This window comes from Daldinia vernicosa, assembly GCF_022497035.1.
Source record: "Daldinia vernicosa strain CBS 139.73 unplaced genomic scaffold F5Y00scaffold_31, whole genome shotgun sequence".
NCBI lineage: Eukaryota > Fungi > Ascomycota > Sordariomycetes > Xylariales > Hypoxylaceae > Daldinia > Daldinia vernicosa.
In genome coordinates, this window is record NW_025953947.1 from 97,147 (window position 1) to 113,200 (window position 16,054).

Genomic DNA, 16,054 nt, shown 5'->3' on the forward strand with positions numbered 1-16,054 from the left:
TCTGGGGAACAATGATGAAAATAAGATGCTGGTCCCCCGCGAACTTTATTTGATTTACTTTTCGAGCCATTAGTTTCCGGGGTTATCCGTTATGGGCCATGTATTTAAAGCTGCTGATCTGATGGATTCGGTTTCTTGCTGGGTTTGATGCAGGGTCACAGCCAAACGTCATGTAGTCTTGCAGTAGTGCTAGGTCTCAACCATGGAAAAGGGAGGTAGGGCGGCTAGTAATAACCCAATGTGTGATGTGGTTCGCCTCGTTTAGGCTAGAATTGTCAGATACGTGTTAAATGGTGCGATGCAGTGCATAACAGCTGGATTAAATCTATTGGAACGTCTAACGAGGGTGAAAATTCTTTCCTGCCCAAGGAATATGCAGGAATATGCAAGCCCGCAGCCCGATCGACGGTATCGACGTATCGACGTTATTACGTGGCTGGGCGGTTGGTTCCATTCTAGTTCGTCTGGCACGATCACGAGGCGGAGATTCTGAGATTGTAAAAGTAGAAAAACCACAGACGTTTCCTTGCGCGAGTTCCATCTGAATTTTTTGTACTTGATTGCCCCATCTGCCCCTCCTTATCTTATCAGGGCCTGTCTTCCTTATCTCTCAGTCTCTCTTCTTATCTACCTTGGGTACCCAAACCTTAGGTACAAGAGGTTGGGGCCACTTGGAGACTTAAACCGCTTAAATCATGGGGACGGCGTGTACTTCATATCCGTGTGACCAGTCTCCCAGAACATTTGATGTCGACGAGTATTATAGATTACATCAACTTATACCCTACAGGATGCGCCAAAGAATTACCTTCTTCCATAAAAACGAGAACGGAGTAGAACCTGCCGCTCTAAGGCTCTTGGGTCGCTATATTTCGGGGCCCGACATCACCGCTGAACGGGAGGACCGGATTACACTAGCTCTAGAGGAGCTTCCGGTAGAGCTTCAACACCTACTTCGAGAATCCCGCGAGCTATTTATTCGATGGCAAAAACCCGTCCCCTACAAAGCGGTAGGTCCTTGGACCTCGAGATTGCCTCCCGGTTTACATGTCTTTTATACGCCCGGTAATAGCGAGAGACCTGATGGCGGTCGCCTGTGCCGCTTGTTTCGGACGGCCTTTGGACCATTAGATTGCTCATCCACATCCGTAAGTTACTCCTATAGAAATAGCACTCGTCCGCTCTAGCTCTCTAATCTAGCTCTCTAATAATTTATAGGGATCGTTTACGAAATTACCAAATGACCGATTCACTCATTCAACAGCATATCAATATTACCAAATCCTAAACGACCTGTCGCATTTCACGGCATACCTCGAACAATATGCTTGTAGTTCCGGTAACTCCGAATGCAAGTCACGAGTTCAACGGCTTCTTGACGCCAACTCGGTCGATTTCTCCTACGATGCGCTTTCTCACGTTGTGAAACTCACAGCTGTGTGGCCTCATGAACGGCAGCCGTTATTTATCAACTCCCAGCACGATCACAGAGCCGAGGTCGGGATAATGACACCGGACTCACCTCCGCATCTAGAGTCACATGAGCTTGGTATCACGGGACTGCTGGCAGTCTTGGGTGAAGATTCCAGGCCTACACCAACTCTTTTCTCATTCCCTTCGCGCCACAAGAATGCCGACGATGCGAGTTTCGAGGCCACTTTTCTCCGTCCGATGGGCTTACACCCGACTATGCAATTACGTCTCAGCTCAAGTAAGCCGCCGATGGACGATGCGTACTGTTCGCTGCACACGTACCTTACTCTTCCTCGAACCGTCTTCATCGACAAGTATCAACTTGGGGATGAGCTATTCATGTCGTCTAAGAACTTGTCGGCGTTGCGTTACATCAGCCAACCAGTGGACCTTGAAGCTCCAGACTACGCCATGAGGCTTTGGGGTTCCAGTGCCCTCCTAGAACTGCAGCCGCCGAGAAGCGGGAATGACCAACCGTGGACAGCCGAGATTCCACTTCATCTTAGGTATTTGGCACCAGCGGATCATGGCTATAGAAACGTTAGTATTCCTTGGCCCGTGGTTTTCTGGGCTTGCGCGTCCGAAGAGGGCACCAAGTTCTCCAACAGTCCATTCGACAGGACAAATCTAGGATACGACGGGCTATTTGGCCCTCGTACGCTATTCTGGCATGTCGAACCGAAGCCAAGTGCAGGCGAGAACCTCTATCACGAAATTAGGGTTCCCGTTCTTGATCTTGGACAGTCAAATCGGATCAGCTCCGGAACAGTAACCGTGGTTCTCATGGGACTTGTTTTCGTTATATGGAAACTCGTATCAGTCTGCCTAGGGATAAACCAAGACAAATACAAACCGGAGAAAGTAAGGAGGAAGAGGAAGAGTCTATGATAATGATTTCAAAATTGAAGCATCAGCAATTGTGCATTCTAAACTTTTACTGGGTCGGGGTGGGAATTAACGACGGCGTTGAGGTCATGTGATTACGTATTATTATTTGCATTATTTTCAATATTGTTACTATAACGGGGCCACGGCAAGGGCACAGAACCAGGGCGTTAGGGATGATCGTATGATACATATATACCTTAGATAGTGAACATAACTTATACTAACTACATTATCTTACTCATACATACTTGAATATATCGACAAGTTCACTCAAGAGTCAGTTTAATAATAGCGTGATGTTTTCATATGTTGTAGCGGGCATTGCTATTTTATTATTTACGTACAACCCAATTCTTCAATACTTTTCTCCCGAGCCATCTCGTCTTACACGGACCGCTCGGCCTCGTATAAATGAATCCCTCCTTGCCATCGATGCAGCAAACCAAACTGCACCGGACTGCCCTCCGGATTCATATTCAATTCATATTCTTTCAAAAGCGCCAATCGTAATTTATATTGAGAATTTCCTCTCAAACGATGAACGGTCCCATTTGCTAGAGATCAGGTACCTTGGATACATATGATATGATGCTTCTTTCATCATAAGAGGTACCTACTAACGACTCGCAGTGAACCGCTATTTGAGCCTTCGACCATCACCCATGATGGCGACTCGACGCAGCGCGATGTTACAATTCGAGACTCGGAGGTCGCATTGATACCCCGTACCGACACTGTGCGATGCATCGAAGCTCGTGCACGAGCTATTCAGGGCTGGCGTGACGACTTATGGATAGAGCGTCTTCGTACACAGCGTTACAGTGCGAACCAGCACTACGCGCATCATTTCGACTGGGGCTCCGGCGCTCGAGGCTGGGGCCGAGTCAGCAGCATTATGGCTTGGGTGCAAGCTGAAGACGTCGAGGGAGGAGGAACCGAGTTTCCTCTACTCCGCCGAGAAGCGCCCGACAACCCGTGGTGTCAATGGGTCGAGTGTCCCAAGCTACCCGAATCCGAGGGAGAATTCCCCGCTACGGGCGGAGAATTAGTTACGGGCGTTTCGTTCAAACCTATCGCTGGTAATGCTGTTTACTGGGAAAACTTCCGTCCCGACGGAACGGGGAGAGGTTGGGATGAGACTTGGCACGCGGGTTTGCCCGGTACGTGACTCTTCCCCCATCTATTCTAAGACCGCCATTTGGCCTCACCATGAGCTTTCCGTTCTTGGCAGAGATCTTAATATTCCCCTTACTATTACTTTTTCTTATTTGAGACAATCCCTAACTCTTTTCATCACAGTGAAAAAGGGGACGAAAGTCGGTCTGAACATTTGGAGCTGGGGTAGGCTCAGCTAGGAAGGCTTTTTCATGGCTCATCCCATAAAAGCAAAGTCGGTATAGCTCTAAAGGAGAGTCAATAATCCATTATATTGTATCCGATGGCTTACGCTGAGGGCCATATATTATGAATATTATATTCGAACAATATAGAATTGCCAGCTTCCCATACTTTATACCTCTCCGCAGACAACGCCGTTTGAATAAGACACCGCAAAGTTACGCTCGGACGACCTATTTAACTACCAATATCAAAACCTCTATTTTCCAGCAGCCAATAAGACAGTAGCTATATATTAACCACGTCATCAAAACGGACATAGACGATCAAAGTTTCGGTCAAATATGAATTAACTTCAAGCTCAGAATAACTTTACTTCGTTCTATTTCGGTGAAGCAGAGATCCTCCACAGTTACTGGAAAAAATCTGTAAAACAAGAACCAATTAGAAGCTTAATGAACCCCCACACGTTCCGCAAGGATCCCGATGTCGCCATTTTGAGACAGGATCGCAACATAGACTTCAACAGCAAATCTAAATCACATTTCACTAACCTATTAATAATGGGTTCCGCGTAGTTGAATTAAATCGAAAGATATCTATCGACTTTAGTTTAGTCTTTTAGACAACCATCCAGAACCATACTTAACGCAGTAAACCTCCCACGCCTATAAAGACTATCACGGTCTTTTCTCGCCATCGTGACCTGTCTGTCTGCCTGTACACTACGCTGTACACTACACCAAACAAGAAGCGGTCTCGAACTGATGTCATCCTCTCTGCCTTATGTACGAACTTACTCTTACATACATGTATACCCGAGATACATGCCACTCTCGAACTCGTTTTACACCCACGCCGCCCACTTCCAAGACTACACATCGTGCATCGTCAAGATAATTGCGCCCCTACTACGCCGCTACGCCGCCACGCCGCTATACCCCTTTCTCATCGCACCGAACCGCACATACGAGCCCCTCGGCCCAAAGAACGGCGGCACTTTACACACTTAACAATGCATGACGTAACTCGAAATCAGGGTTCAAAAATGGATCTAGAACGCATCCGCACCGGATTGGCCCTAACTTCCGGTGGCTAGCCTATAGGGGACGGGCGTTCTAGGTGTTAGACTCGGTAGGTTCGACAAGTGTAATCCGTAAGCTTTGATAAAGCAGGTACATGTACCTACATACAGTACTCGTGGGAGTCCACGATACGTGGGTGCTGCCCGTAGTGACGCCGTACCAGACGCCATGTATATATGGTTTGGTAAGACCGGAGGTACCGCTAGACATGGACCGGCTCCATATGTTAGGTACTCTATGCTCCATGTTCCATGTATCAAAGTTGTTATTGGAATCTTGCCCGAGTTTACGAGGGATATTGTCTATGTACATGTATTACATTTTCCCCTTTAGGTAAGTCTCTGGTAAGTCTCTTTAAGTTACTTCGGGTACTTGGGGGTCTACGAACTTGGTTCTTCAAGTTTGCTCTCAAGTTTTCAAGTTTTCAAGTTTTCTCTTTCCTCGATCTGTTCCTCCATCCCACGACAAATCAATTCTCATATTGCCAAGTCGCAAGTTCGATTAATAAATGCAATTGACTTGCTTTTCGATACTTTCAGCCACCAATTACTTTATGCGTGGCGCGCCGTACAAGTGAAAGACGCAAGCAAGCATTTATACTTATTGTCTCATTTAAAACTCGGATTGCAACATCCAAGTTCGATATCCACCATGTCTAACAGGCCTATCTTCTTAGCCACGCACCCACGGGCATGCTCTACTGCCTTCGAAAGGGTTGGTCTCGGATAATACCATCAGAACCTACAACTACCGTACTTACTAAAACACACTAGGTTTTTATGACCCGCCGGGACGTCCTTACATGCGCCCATGAGCCATTTGGTGATAGCTATTACTACGGTCCTGAGAGACTTGGCGAGCGCTATGCCAACGATGAGGCCGCTAGGGAAAGTAGTGGCTTTTCTAAGACCACATATCGTGATGTCTTAGACCGGCTGGAAAAAGACGGCAGCGAGGTTCGAAATCTCCTGATATCCCAATGCCCCTGATCCCCTTTCTATGCTTGAAACTCCTCGTCGTGATCATTCTCTTCATGTTGGTTCTATCCCCCATCGCAAGTGCATAGTAGGATCAGCCACATCTGCAAGAATCAAGTTTAGGGAGGATATTATAATGCCGAGGTAACAGAAATGGAGGCGCCACCAAAAGATAGGCCCTAGGTTCTCTAGGTTCTCAAGCTCACTGGCGTGTCCCAAGAACAATATTGTGATATACAAGGGGTAACCAACCGTATAACTTAATATCTTGGCCTCTTAGATATTTATCCTTCAAGACTACACCCTTTTCATTCAATTTTATACGCTCAAATGCCGATATTCTAGCCTCGCTAGTTCTGAGCCTCATCATGCGCCGAGTACTTACTTTATCATGCAGGGCAAGCGTGTCTTCATCAAAGACATGGCTTACTACTTGATGCCTCCAAACTCGCAACCTGCGGTAATCCCCAAATCCCTGCGCAAGGGAGAGAGAGATAATTACTCTGAAAAGGGAAATCCAACAGTGCTGCCCCTCGATATCCTGAGGAACTTTCACTGGACATTCCTTATCCGGCATCCGCGACGAGCAATTCCTTCGTATTTCCGATGTTGTGTGCCCCCGCTAGACGAGGTCACCGGCTTCAAGGAATTCCTCCCTAGCGAAGCAGGTTACGTGGAGCTCCGCCGGCTGTTTGACTATTTGCGGGAGCAGAAAATAGTTGGCCCGACGCTAGCTGGCGAATCGAACGGGGACAAGGCCGATGGTGGAGTCACCATCACCGTTATCGACGCCGATGATCTTCTTGACCATCCGAATCCCGTCGTTAAGGCGTTCTGCAAAGAGACCGGGATCGAATTCACCCCGGAGATGCTTACTTGGGAGGACGCTGAAAACCAGGACTACGTCTCGGAAGCTTTTGCTAAGTGGAACGGTTTCCACAACGATGCTATTCACAGCAAGAGTCTCACAGCCAGGACTCAAGCCCACGTAAGTCAACTAACCAATTATACGCAATTTCGGGGTTACCTTCTAGCTCTATTTACTGACTCTACTCGAATAGAAAACTGTCACCGAGGAATCTGAGAATGAGGAATGGCGACAGAAATATGGCAAAGAGGCCCAGGAGAAAATCAGAGCCTGTGTGGATGAGAATATTCCACACTACGATTATCTCAAGACCTTCGCCATGAAGTTTTAAGATTGCCGGCGAGTCTATATACATACCTACCTCTAGATAGTACACTTTGAATACAGTATATTTCTAGGTTTCGTAAAGTGTAATGTAGGTGGAGGGTTTACTTAATTTTACACTCTGTCATGACCGTGATAACAGTAAGACATGATAACCTGGCTTTATACAGCTCTTATGGAGAGTTATTTTGATCTGCCTCCTTCTTATCGGCCTTCTTCTGGCCTGCCTTCTTCTTACCGGCCCTCTTTTGATCTGCCTCCTTCTCATCGGCCCTCTTCTGGCCTACCTCTTCTTGATCGGCCGACTTCTGGTCTACCCCCTCCTGATCTTCGCCTTCTTTCGCTGCTTCTCCCGATTCCGAGTCTTGCTCCGGGGGCGCTTCAGTGTCCGTCCCCATTTCCTCTATGGCGGCTTGATCGAAGCGGTAGTGCGTGACATTAGGAGGCCAGCTTTTCGCGAAGTTCCGATCTTTGTCGTCGAACCACCAGACCTGAGCTTTGACCAGGGCCTTAACAACGCCGTTCTCGTCCTTCTTGAGGTTCTTCTCGTCTCCCGCTTCCAGGTTGGCAAGTATTTTCGGGTCCTGCGACACGGTCATCCAAATACGACTGCCCTTCCCTAGTCCCCCGAGGACCGCAGCCATGTCGGCAACCGTGTTGGTCTTCTGGTCGTTGATCTTCGAACCCCGCTCGTGCTTCGTCAGGGGCTTTCCGTCCTTGTCGTAGAACATGTCGTTGTCCCACGATAGCTCGTGCAGTTTCTTGCACTCTCGCAAGCGCTGGAATACGCTCCGCCCTACGTCGCCGAAGCCCTCGGGGAACTGTATCATGGCAAAGGTCCGCCAGTAGTCGCGTCGGAACTTGCTGGGCTTGAGCTTCTTGCCGTTGAAGGTGAGTTGTCTTAGCGCCTTGTTCGCCTTTGCGATTTTCAGCGTCAGTACCTCGGCGCACGGGACAATACTAGAGAGACAAAGATGCTAACTAGGTAATTTCATACCTTGAGCACGGGCCTATGGGAGTACACCGTCATGCCCTCTAATATGTGAGAGTATATCCATATCTTCTCGCCATGGTGCACTTGAAATTCGGACGCCGCTAACTCCTTCTGCCTCTTCTCTTTATTCGTCGCCGTGGATTTGAAGCGTAGGCCAGTCCATGATATGCCGAGGGGCAGCCTCTTAAATTGGACTGTTATCGAATTGACCCTCAGAGCCATGGTGGGCGGTTCTGCTATCGAAAGCTCCGGGCAACTGAGGCTGATATCCAATACCACGGATATTCGCTGTCGGGTTCATTGTTTGGAAATTTCCGTTGCGATAAGGATCGAATTGGTGGGATTGGTACTAGGTGGGTACCGGGTAGGGCCTTATCTTAGCGTCTAGAGGTATTGTACATAGATAGGTGCGAACAAGGGCTACCTTAGGTAGGTACCTAACAAGTGCCTTTGGTGCCTTGAATAACAATGGCCTTGTTGGACACATGAACTACGATGATAATTTCCCACATAATGATTACGTACCTAGATGTGTAGGAAACCAATCGCAATGCAACACAACTTCTATACATCTTAGTCCAAGGCGAGACATTATGCTAACATGATACTGCTACCTCATTATATACTATAGCTTATCTTATCGCACGAGCAGAATCGAAAATCGGAAGCAGCAAGATCGATTAGCCGATATTACCCCGCGATTGGCTAGAGCTAAAAGTTGTCGTCAGGCAGGCTTGGCAACAGCAGCCTTAGGTCATTTAGGTCATTTAAGTTAGGCTAGCATTAGCCGCCCCACTAGAAGCTTCGCAGACGTTCTATATGAGGTAGCAACCAACACGAAGCTTCCCATTCTTGCTAGAAGCCTGAAGCAGCTTGGAGAGTGTCCCGGAAGTAACTAGATAGACCTATGAGCTGACTGAGTGCCCCCAACTCTGTAACTATCTCATCATCATCGCCTGTTTCCGTCTCTTTCCTCCCCACTTCTAGCGCTTTCAAGCAAACAGATAAATACAAGTTTAACTTCTTTGTCTTGCTGTTCCTTCTTCATTTGAATTCACCAGGAATAAAGAAAATCAAGAACAAGAATCTTAAAAAAAAAAAAAGTGATACCCGATTCTTACAGTGCAAAGCCAACAACATTAAGGCTTCCACTTACACGCACAACAACATCTACCTACTACTTTTACATTCTACCAGCACATATTTTCTCGTTTTGACGTTTGATATTGAGACGCAATATTGAGACACACATCAGATCAAAACACTAAGACACACAGACACAGCCGTCAAAATGGCTTCCAGAATGGAATTCACAGATCGGGGCAAAAAGGCCCTAGAAGATGCCATGGCGCTGGCAGAGCAATATGCTCACTCCCAATTATTACCAATCCACCTAGCTGTCTCTCTGCTAGATCCCCCGCCAGACCAATCCAAGGACCAGCAAAATCAACCAGGTACCACCAACAGCCTGTTCCGACAAGTAATTGAGAGAGCACATGGCGACCCTCAACTATTCGACAGAGCACTCAAGAAGACGTTAGTCCGTCTGCCAAGCCAAGATCCCCCGCCAGAGAACGTGTCTATGTCACCATCATTTAGCAATGTTCTCAGAAAGGCTCAGGAGTTACAAAAGACGCAGAAGGATACATACATCGCAGTTGACCACCTCATAACTGCGCTAGCCGAAGATCCAACAATCGCCAATGCTCTCAAAGAAGCTAATATCCCCAAACCCAAGCTGGTCCAGGAGGCCGTCCAAACTATTCGCGGGACGAAAAGGGTGGACTCCAAGACAGCCGATACCGAGGAGGAGCACGAGAACCTTTCCAAGTTCACTATCGACATGACCGCTATGGCAAGGGAAGGTAAGATTGACCCTGTCATCGGTCGAGAAGAGGAGATCAGACGAGTTATCCGCATTCTCTCACGACGAACAAAGAATAACCCGGTACTGATTGGTGAGCCTGGTGTCGGTAAAACTACCGTCGTTGAAGGCTTGGCTCAGCGGATTGTCAACGCCGATGTACCTGACAACCTCGCCGCTTGCAAGCTGCTCTCCCTTGATGTCGGCGCTTTAGTTGCCGGCAGTAAGTACCGTGGTGAGTTCGAAGAGAGAATGAAGGGCGTTCTCAAGGAAATACAGGAGTCTAAGGACATGATCGTTCTCTTCGTTGACGAAATCCACTTACTTATGGGTGCCGGTGCTTCGGGCGAGGGTGGCATGGACGCTGCCAACTTACTTAAGCCCATGCTTGCCCGTGGACAATTACACTGCATTGGTGCAACAACCCTTGCCGAATACCGGAAATACATTGAAAAAGATGCCGCTTTCGAACGACGATTCCAGCAAGTCATCGTCAAGGAACCAAGCATTCCTGAGACCATCTCCATCCTCCGAGGTCTGAAGGAGAAGTACGAAGTTCATCACGGTGTCACCATCTCTGATGCCGCCATAGTCGCTGCTGCAAACCTTGCTGGACGATACCTTACTTCTAGGCGTCTTCCTGACTCTGCTGTTGACTTAATTGATGAGGCCGCAGCAGCCGTCCGAGTCGCCCGAGAATCTCAGCCCGAAATCATCGACTCTTTGGAGCGCAAGTTACGACAACTCAGAATCGAAATCCACGCGCTGTCCCGAGAGAAGGATGACGCCTCGAAGGCTCGACTCCAGGCTGCCAAGCAAGACGCCGAAAACGTCGAGGAGGAGTTGCGGCCTCTCCGAGAAAAGTATGAACGTGAACGAAAGCGTGGCAAGGACATCCAGGAAGCTAAGATGAAACTTGACCGCCTGAAGGTCAAGATGGAGGACGCGGCCAGAATGGGTGACCATGCCACCGCCGCAGATCTCCAGTACTACGCCATCCCCGAACAGGAGAAAGTGATCAAGGAACTCGAGCGCCAGAAGGCCGCTGCCGATGCAGCTCTAAGTCAGAACGATATCGGCGGTGCAATGATCACGGATGTAGTCGGACCAGACCAAATCAACGAAATCGTTTCACGCTGGACCGGTATTCCTGTCACAAGACTAAAGACCTCCGAAAAGGAGAAGCTTATTCACATGGAGAAGGCTCTCGGAAAGGTTGTCGTTGGACAGAAGGAAGCAGTGCAAGCAGTCTCCAACGCCATTCGGCTGCAACGATCTGGGCTTAGCAATCCCAACCAGCCGCCGAGCTTCCTCTTCTGTGGTCCATCAGGAACCGGTAAGACTCTATTGACAAAGGCTCTTGCTGAGTTCTTGTTCGATGACCCGAAGGCGATGATCCGGTTCGATATGTCCGAGTACCAAGAGCGTCACGCACTAAGCCGAATGATTGGCGCGCCGCCGGGATATGTTGGACACGACGCCGGTGGTCAACTTACCGAGGCCCTCCGCAGAAAGCCCTTTTCTATCCTACTGTTCGATGAAGTTGAGAAGGCTGCGAAGGAAATTCTTACTGTCCTTCTCCAACTTATGGATGACGGTCGTATCACCGATGGACAAGGTCGTGTCGTCGATGCCAGGAACTGTATTGTCGTCATGACTTCCAACTTGGGTGCGGAGTTTTTGGCTCGTCCAACTAATCGCGACGGCAAGATCGACGCCACAACCCGGGAACTGGTAATGAACGCCCTACGCAACTACTTCCTACCAGAGTTCCTCAACCGTATCAACTCAATCGTCATCTTCAACAGGCTCACAAAACGCGAGATCCGCAGGATCGTCGACCTACGGCTTGAAGAGATCCAAAAGAGGCTTTACGACAATGATCGCAACGTGCGCCTCGAAGTCACGGATGAGGTCAAGGACTACTTGGCCAACGCAGGCTACTCGCCCGTCTACGGTGCTAGGCCACTAGGCAGGGTGATTGAGAAGGAAGTTCTTAACCGCCTGGCCGTCCTCATCCTACGCGGTGGCATCAGGGATGGAGAGATCGCAAGGGTCGTCATGGCTGGTAACAAGATTCAAGTCCTGCCCAACCACACCGATAGCGAACTTGATGGTAATGACGAAGATATGGCCATCGATGAGGATGATGCGGTAGAGGATATCGTACCCGACGGTATGGATGAGGACATCTACGATTAGAGGGGGGGTACGAGTACCGTATAGTCCCAAAATTGACGACGAGTGATGAATAATGAGCTACTAAGGAACGAAGGGAACGTAACCATTTCTAAGGGTCATGGAATACATACAAATGTAAGGGGGTGAGTGAGCATGTTATTCGCGGAAAACAATGGAACCCGGCATATGGCGTTACAAGGCATCCGGCAAAGGAACTTGGAAGTTAGCTGATTACCTACCTGTTAGCATTATTGCAAACTGAAAGTCTCGGAGTAGACTTAATATAAATAATTCATAAATAATGTGTCTTCTTTAGGTTTACGCGTGATAAGTGAATGTAATTACTAGGTAATTAGTGAGGTGAGGCTTTTATAGTCTTGCTATGGTTTAAGCAGTCTGGACCGAATGCTGAGTTATCTTAAAGTTATCCCTTAGGAAGAGTAAGTATACACCCACCATACGCATACTCTTCAGATGTGAACGTACTAGGTTACACAGTTGATTTTATAAACATCACAAAGCAGAGCAAGTATAGGAGCAACGTTCTTATTCTACTTATAAGGAACTTTTAACCTAATAATAGAAGCTCATAGATTTATGTATTAAAAGTCCTTTTTATTCTAACTGTTTCATATAAGATATTAACAGTCCACTCATACCAAGCAGTATCTGTGACTACCTCCTTCGATACTTGGTATTCACCCATGTAAGCATACGACGTTAGTGTGTAAGTGGGTTAGGGGTAGATTTAGGGGTGGATTTCTCCCGATCAGAAATATGTACCCCTTTTTTCGTTGTTTCCCCTATTATAATGGAACAAGCCTATTATGTTCACACTAATCCATACCTCCTGATCAGATCTTATTAATCCTTATTCTTGTTGATGCCTATCCATTTTTCTTAAAAGTATAACGCTTTTACCTACTGTCAAATGTCTTATAATAGGGGTTTGTACTGTTGAAAACCTGAAAAGTTTGGCTATCGTACCATTCTATAGATCTAGTCTCGTATGATAATTGCATAGTCTATACATTTAATATATTCAAGGAGATCTTTTCATCCTTTCGTATATAATAGACGGCTCCTCGTTCTAATTTCCATAGACACTATTGTACATTTAATATTTACTTAGCTCTATATGACCGACATTCCTCAACGTGATATATATTAGAAATGAAAACCGAATAGACCATAAATAAACTGGTATCTATATATGTCCCTTATACGCGAATACCTAAGACATTGAGAGACCGAAAGCCACAACTCGCCTTCAGCGAATCTCGCATTCTGTCATAACGCTATGCTTATCGAGCATCCTCCACGCATCCTCGTACGTCTTAGATGTGTCAATCATATTCCACGTATTCTCATTTATCGTGGTTGTATATTCCACAACACCTGCCCTGGAAAAGATGTTTTTGTCCTCTTCTTCGCGGCGAAGGATCAAATAGTATCGGGTCGTGCGCTCCTGGGAAGAGACTCTGAAATCGGCAAACATCCAAAATAGGTACACCTTCTGCTGCTGGGGGATACATTGGTACCCATCATCGTCGTGATCCATATGAACCTTCTCATGGTAGATTCCTTTTATACAAGTAGTATCTTTTGAAGTCATTAGGCTCGCCCAATTTCCGACGTGTGGAAGAATAGAAATGCTACATTTCTTATCGTTATGCCACTCTACCATACCAGGCGTTAGTTTGCCTCGTAATTTCAAAACGCTTTTGGTTAGGAGTCCCAGGGAGCTATGTCCTTCATAATCGCATGAGGCTTCGGATACTGCCGCGACGACTTCCCTTCCGATAGGCAATATACGCCGGGGAAAGTCAACACCACTCTGTAGAGATGCCCACGACCAAGTTGGTAAAGAGTACGGCCTCTTTAGGGTATCTTTCCAGCCGCGCCTGTTTTCCTTTAAAGGCAAATCGGAGCACTTCCAGGACAAGTCTTCGATTAACGACCCCGACCACAGACCTACCAGGTAGGTTTCGTTAGGACGGAGTTTTTGGAATTGCTTTGCCATAGCCCCAAGGGCCGCCAGTCTGTCCTCCGGTTTGGTCACTAATAGACCGCTATATTCCTTCACTATGTATCTTCTCCAGGTCCCTGCAACCCATTCCCATACACCTTGGTTCTCTTCGGTTGTCACTGGGGTTCCCTGGCTACCGTTTTTGAACCTGTGATCATCCCAGAATATAGAACTAGGTTTCCCAACTGTGAGACCCCGATTTCTGAATATGCCACACTCGCAATTGGTATGGCTATAGCATTGGAAGATAATCTCGCTTTCCGTAAAGTAAAGTACTTTTGGGCTAACCATGCGCTCCTGATATGCCCAGGCTCGAGATAGCAGAGGCGACCGTTTCTCTATTTCCTTGGATGAGTCTGGATCAAGGCTAAACTCTAGATAATGGGGAAGCCGCGCGTAAAGAGGCCAACGGTGCTGATCAAGTGAGAACTCTACCACTTTAGTTACTTCATTCTCCATTGAAGTTGAGCGAAGACCAGATTTGCTTGAGCTCCCATATAATGCAACCAGTGTCACATGAGAATGTTTGTATATATCCCACATCAGTCCTGCTTGCCGATGCCAGTCCCTCTTATCGTGTTGGACTATGCAAATACTGTCGATCCATAAGTAATTGATGCCGAGACTGCGTGTAAATCTGACTGCGTCCTTAAAAGTTTCTGGTAATTTCGACCATGGGATTCTTCGCATGTTTTCTTCCAGGCTGTCAGCCGTGGTCATACAGTCTGGGTCGTAGCCACCCCAGCAGTAACTGAGTGCAACATATTCTGACCCTGGGGAGATAGAAGTATCATCCTCGAGCACCACATCTCCTCCTAGTTCACTAATACTAACGTTGATCAGACGCGAGGGAGTAAACGAGACGTCTTCGCTGATTCGGCGGCATTCCCCATGTGAATTCAAGCAATCAGAAATTTGGTTCTGTGCCCACTTAGACGAGGATCCGAAAAGCTGATCTATATAAGTCCATTTTGTTGGGAAGATGTTGCTAGGACTAATATATTTGGCGAACGGTGTCCCGTTGATATTCGCAGACGTAACGTAAGGCCGTATCCTTGGTCCTGTCCGCGTACCATTACCTGGGCAGGCTCTCTCTAGATAGCCAGAATTTAGGTAGAGTTTCTCTTCACGGTACCAACGTAGACCGGCCTGGCGTAGTTGTATTACGGGAACTGACCCGCCCCCGGGTTTATCTTCGGTTATTGTAGTTTCTTGGGGTGCCCAGACACGTATTGACGTTCTTCCTGAATATTTATAATCCATTATGCTGTGTTGAGTTAAGATTAGTACTACGATAATCTGGTAATAGGTATCGTCTAGATAATCAACTTAATGTTAGAGAGGATGTGAATTTCATATACGCATGCACACTAATCAATCTATCCTATGCTACGATTTATAACTACCTTGACGTAATATTACTATTTCGAACTATTTACGAATTATCAACCTCATGGAAAACACCAAATAATGAGTCTGTAGGAAGATATGCCTTGGCTCTCATCGTCACAACTCCATACGTGGCAGGCTTAGCTAAATTATGTTCTATCCACTATTTGCTCAGCCACCGGATGGAACGAGAACGCGGTTTTCGCTAAGTCGTACTGAAATCTAGGGGTAGTGTTGGCGTTATAACCTTTATACGAACTTCCCAAATATTCGGACAGGTCTGGTATCTTTTATTCCAATTTTTCATGGCTGTGCTGGGTTGTGCTATATTACATGGGTAGGGTAGTAATATAAGGTACCTATGGTATTTGCCAGGCCGAGAGCAAACTCGTGCAAAACGTCGAACCGGTCCTCACATGCATAAATAGTAGGTTGGGGGCGACGGTTTTATTGGCGGCGTGATGACGATCGCATCAAGCAAATTGCTTAGGATGACACACGTCTTGTAATACAAGGCTGTACCGGAAATTAACAACTCACCTCTCAAATGAAGAGCCCCTGTATATTTATAACCTTGAGAATAGGGGAAGGTAGCATTTCTCTCCTGGCCTCGACCTGCACGGTATCCGAGAAGTATAGCTCCG

The 16,054-nt window shown here is 47.2% G+C and overlaps 6 protein-coding genes across 6 annotated transcripts; 4 read left to right on the plus strand and 2 right to left on the minus strand.

Annotated features, from left to right (window-relative positions):
* The first annotated feature begins 518 nt into the window (after window positions 1–518).
* On the plus strand, window positions 519–2,926 carry F5Y00DRAFT_240342 (PIG-X-domain-containing protein). The gene is made up of 2 exons (XM_048008215.1): window positions 519–1,148; window positions 1,219–2,926. Exons 1-2 carry the CDS (start codon window positions 696–698, stop codon window positions 2,359–2,361), a joined length of 1,596 nt encoding a protein of 531 aa, XP_047863675.1. The 5' UTR covers window positions 519–695; the 3' UTR covers window positions 2,362–2,926.
* Window positions 2,510–4,233, plus strand: F5Y00DRAFT_109685 (uncharacterized protein). Its single transcript, XM_048003896.1, has 3 exons — window positions 2,510–2,926; window positions 2,992–3,521; window positions 3,661–4,233. The coding sequence occupies exons 1-3, from the start codon at window positions 2,658–2,660 to the stop codon at window positions 3,714–3,716; spliced, it is 855 nt and encodes a 284-aa protein (XP_047863676.1). The 5' UTR covers window positions 2,510–2,657; the 3' UTR covers window positions 3,717–4,233.
* Window positions 4,234–5,478: 1,245 nt separating this feature from the next.
* On the plus strand, window positions 5,479–7,013 carry F5Y00DRAFT_240354 (uncharacterized protein). The gene is made up of 2 exons (XM_048008216.1): window positions 5,479–6,749; window positions 6,823–7,013. Exons 1-2 carry the CDS (start codon window positions 6,153–6,155, stop codon window positions 6,958–6,960), a joined length of 735 nt encoding a protein of 244 aa, XP_047863677.1. The 5' UTR covers window positions 5,479–6,152; the 3' UTR covers window positions 6,961–7,013.
* On the minus strand, window positions 7,014–8,559 carry F5Y00DRAFT_240356 (transcriptional regulation of mitochondrial recombination-domain-containing protein). Its single transcript, XM_048008217.1, has 3 exons — window positions 8,473–8,559; window positions 7,951–8,404; window positions 7,014–7,870 (listed from the first exon to the last, which is right to left on the minus strand). Exons 2-3 carry the CDS (start codon window positions 8,167–8,169, stop codon window positions 7,127–7,129), a joined length of 963 nt encoding a protein of 320 aa, XP_047863678.1. The 5' UTR covers window positions 8,170–8,404; window positions 8,473–8,559; the 3' UTR covers window positions 7,014–7,126.
* Window positions 8,560–8,831: 272 nt separating this feature from the next.
* F5Y00DRAFT_240358 (heat shock protein) lies at window positions 8,832–12,291 on the plus strand. The gene has a single exon (XM_048008218.1). The coding sequence runs from the start codon at window positions 9,239–9,241 to the stop codon at window positions 12,011–12,013; it is 2,775 nt and encodes a 924-aa protein (XP_047863679.1). The 5' UTR covers window positions 8,832–9,238; the 3' UTR covers window positions 12,014–12,291.
* A 971-nt stretch (window positions 12,292–13,262) lies between these two features.
* Window positions 13,263–15,284, minus strand: F5Y00DRAFT_253755 (HET-domain-containing protein; the record flags this gene model as incomplete). The annotated part of the gene is made up of 4 exons (XM_048010093.1): window positions 13,263–13,576; window positions 13,629–13,647; window positions 13,677–15,082; window positions 15,161–15,284. The coding sequence occupies 4 exons, from the start codon at window positions 15,282–15,284 to the stop codon at window positions 13,263–13,265; spliced, it is 1,863 nt and encodes a 620-aa protein (XP_047863680.1).
* Window positions 15,285–16,054: the final 770 nt, after the last annotated feature.

Bases quoted from the DNA above. Each gene is read 5' to 3' on its own strand.
- F5Y00DRAFT_240358 (XM_048008218.1), top strand. From the start codon at position 9,239: ATGGCTTCCAGAATGGAATTCACAGATCGGGGCAAAAAGGCCCTAGAA.
- F5Y00DRAFT_240354 (XM_048008216.1), top strand. From the start codon at position 6,153: ATGCAGGGCAAGCGTGTCTTCATCAAAGACATGGCTTACTACTTGATG. The intron at 6,750-6,822 runs GTAAGTCAACTA...CTACTCGAATAG, and splicing joins CAGCCAGGACTCAAGCCCAC to AAAACTGTCACCGAGGAATC.
- F5Y00DRAFT_240356 (XM_048008217.1), bottom strand. From the start codon at position 8,169: ATGGCTCTGAGGGTCAATTCGATAACAGTCCAATTTAAGAGGCTGCCC. The intron at 7,871-7,950 runs GTATGAAATTAC...AAAATCGCAAAG, and splicing joins CCCATAGGCCCGTGCTCAAG to GCGAACAAGGCGCTAAGACA.
- F5Y00DRAFT_240342 (XM_048008215.1), top strand. From the start codon at position 696: ATGGGGACGGCGTGTACTTCATATCCGTGTGACCAGTCTCCCAGAACA. The intron at 1,149-1,218 runs GTAAGTTACTCC...AATAATTTATAG, and splicing joins TAGATTGCTCATCCACATCC to GGATCGTTTACGAAATTACC.
- F5Y00DRAFT_109685 (XM_048003896.1), top strand. From the start codon at position 2,658: ATGTTTTCATATGTTGTAGCGGGCATTGCTATTTTATTATTTACGTAC. The intron at 2,927-2,991 runs GTACCTTGGATA...AACGACTCGCAG, and splicing joins TCCCATTTGCTAGAGATCAG to TGAACCGCTATTTGAGCCTT. The intron at 3,522-3,660 runs GTACGTGACTCT...TTTTCATCACAG, and splicing joins TTGGCACGCGGGTTTGCCCG to TGAAAAAGGGGACGAAAGTC.